A 4461-nucleotide genomic window follows, 5' to 3' on the forward strand; every position below is an offset into this window, starting at 1 on the left:
GTCTTCAGTTAGGATTGAATTTAATGGGAACATTATCAGAATAGTATGCATATACCTCTCATTTAGACCTTACCCCAAATAATGCCAGGATTTGTGAAATCAGAAATATCGAGTTAATGGAATCAGAGTCTATAAATAAAGAACATAGTTAATTTTGAATAATCAGGTTAAGAAAATATCTTATCTTTTAAAAATTAAAACTAACATGTGGTCGATAATTTTACTATATCTTACTAAAGTCCCCTAAATTTGAAATCTGTAATTTGTATTAAATAATATTGAAAAAAAGACACAATAATTAAAACTTGTTTTTATATCACCATTTGTTGTATACCCAACTTTTTTCCAGGTTTGCTGAAATTTATTATAAGCAGGAATATAGTATTATATGCATGCTCTCTGGAGACAGGCTATCTCGGTAGAATCAGAGTGCTAACACTGTGTAGCACTAACTCTGGATAAGTTACTCAAACTGTGCCCTTTTTCTTGTCTTAAAAATTGTGGCTAATAGTGACACTTATGGAAGAAGAGTCTCATAAGAACTAAATGCATTAATAAGTATTTAGAACTGGATCAGTCTCATTTTAATTATTTGATATAGTAGCTTTAATTATATTGTATTTAAATGTCAATTTATGTCTACTTTTATAGTTGGCAATCCAGTTAAGATTGTTTTTCAGTCATGGTCTTTAAACCACTCATCACGAGTTTCTAGAAACATAGTTATAAATATGGCATGTGGTTCCTATAAACACAAACCCTTTTGAAGTCATTCCTGCTAAGTATCAAATTTGATTTCTTCACAGTGCACAGCAGCCGGCACTATGGGTAGAAAGAATAACACACAGGTGCCTGACTTCATCCTTCTGGGGTTGACAGATTCTGAAGAGGTCCAGCGAGTCCTCTTCGTGCTGTTTCTGCTCATATACCTGGTTACCATGCTGGGCAATGCAGGGATGGTACTGATAGTCCGCCTGGATCTCCAGCTACACACCCCCATGTACTTTTTCCTCAGTCACCTCTCATTTCTGGACCTTAGTTACTCAACGGTCATCCTACCGAAAACCTTAGAGAACTTACTGACCTCCACCAAGTATATTTCCTATGTGAGCTGCTTCACCCAGATGTACTTTTTCGTTTTCCTGGGGGCCACAGAATGTTTCCTTCTCTCCTCCATGGCCTATGATCGCTATGTTGCTATCTGCAATCCTCTGCACTACCCAGTGGTTATGTCCACGAGATTCTGTGGTTCCCTCGTCTTTGCGTCCTATTCGATTGGCTTTGCGGACTCCTTTGTTAACGTGCTTTGCATGAGCAGATTGCATTTCTGTGACTCCAATGTAATCCATCACTTTTTCTGTGACACATCCCCAGTTTTAGCCCTGTCTTGCACGGACACAAATGACATAGAAATCATGATATTTATTGTCGCTGGCTCCACCCTAATGGTGTCTCTTATCACGATATCTGTGTCCTATGTGTCCATTCTGTCGACTATCCTGAAAATCACTTCCACGTCAGGAAAGAGAAGAGCCTTCTCTACGTGTGCCTCTCATCTCCTAGGAGTCACTATCTTTTACGGCACTATGATTTTTACTTATTTAAAGCCAAGTAGTTCTTACTCCTTGGGAAAGGATCAAGTGGCTTCTGTTTTTTACACTATTGTGATCCCCATGCTGAATCCACTCATTTATAGCCTTAGGAACAAAGAAGTGAAAAATGCTTTCATTAGACTCATGCAAAAGGGAGAGGGCTCTGGGCACTTGAAACAAGCAATGCTAAACTTTTAAGCTCATCCTGAATCATCTTCTCTACAGTGTATTTCCTTTGTCTCCAAAACCAACTGAATCCTTTAATTTGTTTGTATTTCCATCGAACCATTCTTTATTTCACCAAATATGATCTTGGATATTTCCAGGAAGATGTCTTTAGAAATTCCAAGTTATAATAGAAAGCCATTAGGTATGTTTTAAACCTGTGATCTAAATATATGTGTTTGGGGGCACCTGGCTAGCTCAGTGGGCTAAGCCTCAGACTCTTAGTTTTGGCTCAGGTCATGATCTCAAGTTCATGGGATCCAGCCCTTCATTGGGCTACATGCTCAGTGTGGAGTATGCTTGAAATTCTCTCTCTCCCTCTCCTTCTGCCTCTCTCAATAAATAAATAATAATAAATAAGTAAATAAATAAATCTTTTTAAAATAATATATGTGTTTTTAAGAGCAACTGATATGCAAAATGAGACAATATAGTTGTCTTCTTTTAAACAATTTCATACATATTCCCATTAACAGTCTAACTTCAGGGAATTTTATTATGGAAAAGAGCTCCATTTGGGGTACAATGATAGCTGTTTCAGCTAGTTCATTTATTATATGGAGAAAAAAAAATACAGCAATTACCAGAAATTGCTATGGGATCAAGGATTTGGATTTTAAATCTACTAACATTCAGCTGTATAATCCTTAATGGATCAGCCTCAGTTTCCTCAACTGCACAAAATAATAATAAGTCTAGGGCCAATGACTTAATTATAAAGATTAAATCAGATAATGGATGTAAAGCATTCAAGGGAGTTCTAATAGATGCTGGTCAGTATCATTAGAAGGCTTACTTTCCTGCAATATTTTTTTAAAGATTTTATTTATTTTTTGACGGACAGAAAAAGAGAGAGAGAGAGAGAGCACATAAGCCGAGGAGAGGCAGAGGGAGAGGAAGAAGCAGACTCCCAGCTAAGTAGGAAGCCCAGTGCAGGGTTCTATCCCAAGACCCTGTGATCATGACCTGAGCTGAAGACAGATGCTTACCCAACTGAGCCACCCATTGCCCTTCCTGTACTATTTTTAACGCACAATGGCTTTTTCTTAAAAAAAAAAAAAAAATCACTTGTGGGGCACCTGGGTGGCTTATTTGGTCAAGTACACAGTCTTGATTTCAGCTCAGGTCATGATCTCAGGGTTCATGGGATGGAGCCCTGCATTGGGTTCCACATTCACTGCGGAGTCTGCTTTAAATTCTCCCTCTCTTTCAGCTCTCCCCCCTCCCAAAATAAATAAATATATAAATGCATAAATAAGTAATCTTTAAAAAAGAGAATATTCCCTTGTGTTTTATAAATTACTTTTGGCGAATTTATTTGACAAGCAACTAAGGAAAAACTCAACTCTTCACAATTTTGAATTTAAAATGGTGTCTGTTAACATTGGGCAACATGCTAACCATGGACACCACGAACAAGAAGAAGGGGATAGAAACGCCATAGCAGTCATTACAGCTTGGTGTGTGTTCCTCTGGATCTACAGTCATGAACACATATGCGTATATTACTTACATAAGTAAAATTTCTGTCATTTTCTATGTGCTTTTCAGCAGCTTTCTGTATACACTTACAAGCTTAACTTTTGATAATGCCTTTGTCACTGAAATATGAGATGAATGTGTATAAATATTTGGGAAAAAGAATGAAGAACTCTCCTCTTGAAAGGCTTTGAATCTGAAATGTAAATGCATCAATTTAAAAATCTGTATGCAGTGGTATCTCTTTGGTGGCTATCTGCTAAATATTTTTTTAAAAACTTACCTTTCTGTAACTTGTCAATAAACTTCAGGAAACTGCTGCTTTTTCGTGTGTGTGTGTATGTGTGTGTGTGTGTGTGTGTTTATATTACAGGTTTCTCCTAAGTTTTTTTTTTTTTTAAATTTTATTTTTTATAAACATATATTTTTATCCCCAGGGGTACAGGTCTGTGAATCACCAGGTTTACACACTTCACAGCACTCACCAAAGCACATAGCCTCCCCAATGTCCATAATCCCACCCCCTTCTCCCAAACCCCCTCCCTCCAGCAACCCTCAGTTTGTTTTGTGGGATTAAGAGTCACTTATGGTTTGTCTCCCTCCCAGTCCCATCTTGTTTCATTTATTCTTCTCCTACCCACTTAAGCCCCCATGTTGCATCACCACTTCCTCATATCAGGGAGATCATATGATAGTTGTCTTTCTCTGCTTGACTTATTTCACTAAGCATGATACGCTCTAGTTCCATCCATGTTGTCGCAAATGGCAAGATTTCATTTCTTTTGATGGCTGCATAGTATTCCATTGTGTATATATACCACATCTTCTTGATCCATTCATCTGTTGATGGACATCTAGGTTCTTTCCATAGTACGGCTATTGTGGATATTGCTGCTATAAACATTCGGGTGCACGTGCCCCTTTGGATCACTACTTTTGTATCTTTAGTGTAAATACCCAATAGTGTGATTGCTGGGTCATAGGGCAGTTCTATTTTCAACATTTTGAGGAACCTCCATGCTGTTTTCCAGAGAGGTTGCACCAGCTTGCATTCCCACCAACAGTGTAGGAGGGTTCCCCTTTCTCCGCATCCTTGCCAGCATCTGTCATTTCCTGACTTGTTGATTTTAGCCATTCTGACTGGTGTGAGGTGATATCGCATTGT

General features: G+C 38.0%; 1 protein-coding gene across 1 annotated transcript; it reads left to right on the forward strand.

Annotated features, from left to right (window-relative positions):
* Nucleotides 1-824: 824 nt before the first annotated feature.
* On the forward strand, nt 825-1790 carry LOC309840380 (olfactory receptor 8H1-like; the record flags this gene model as incomplete). Its single annotated transcript, XM_082682433.1, has 1 exon — nt 825-1790. The coding sequence occupies one exon, from the start codon at nt 825-827 to the stop codon at nt 1788-1790; it is 966 nt and encodes a 321-aa protein (XP_082538559.1).
* Between the last annotated feature and the right edge of the window lie 2671 nt (nt 1791-4461).

Source organism: Mustela nivalis (genome assembly GCF_964662115.1).
Source record: "Mustela nivalis genome assembly, chromosome: 9".
Lineage (NCBI taxonomy): Eukaryota > Metazoa > Chordata > Mammalia > Carnivora > Mustelidae > Mustela > Mustela nivalis.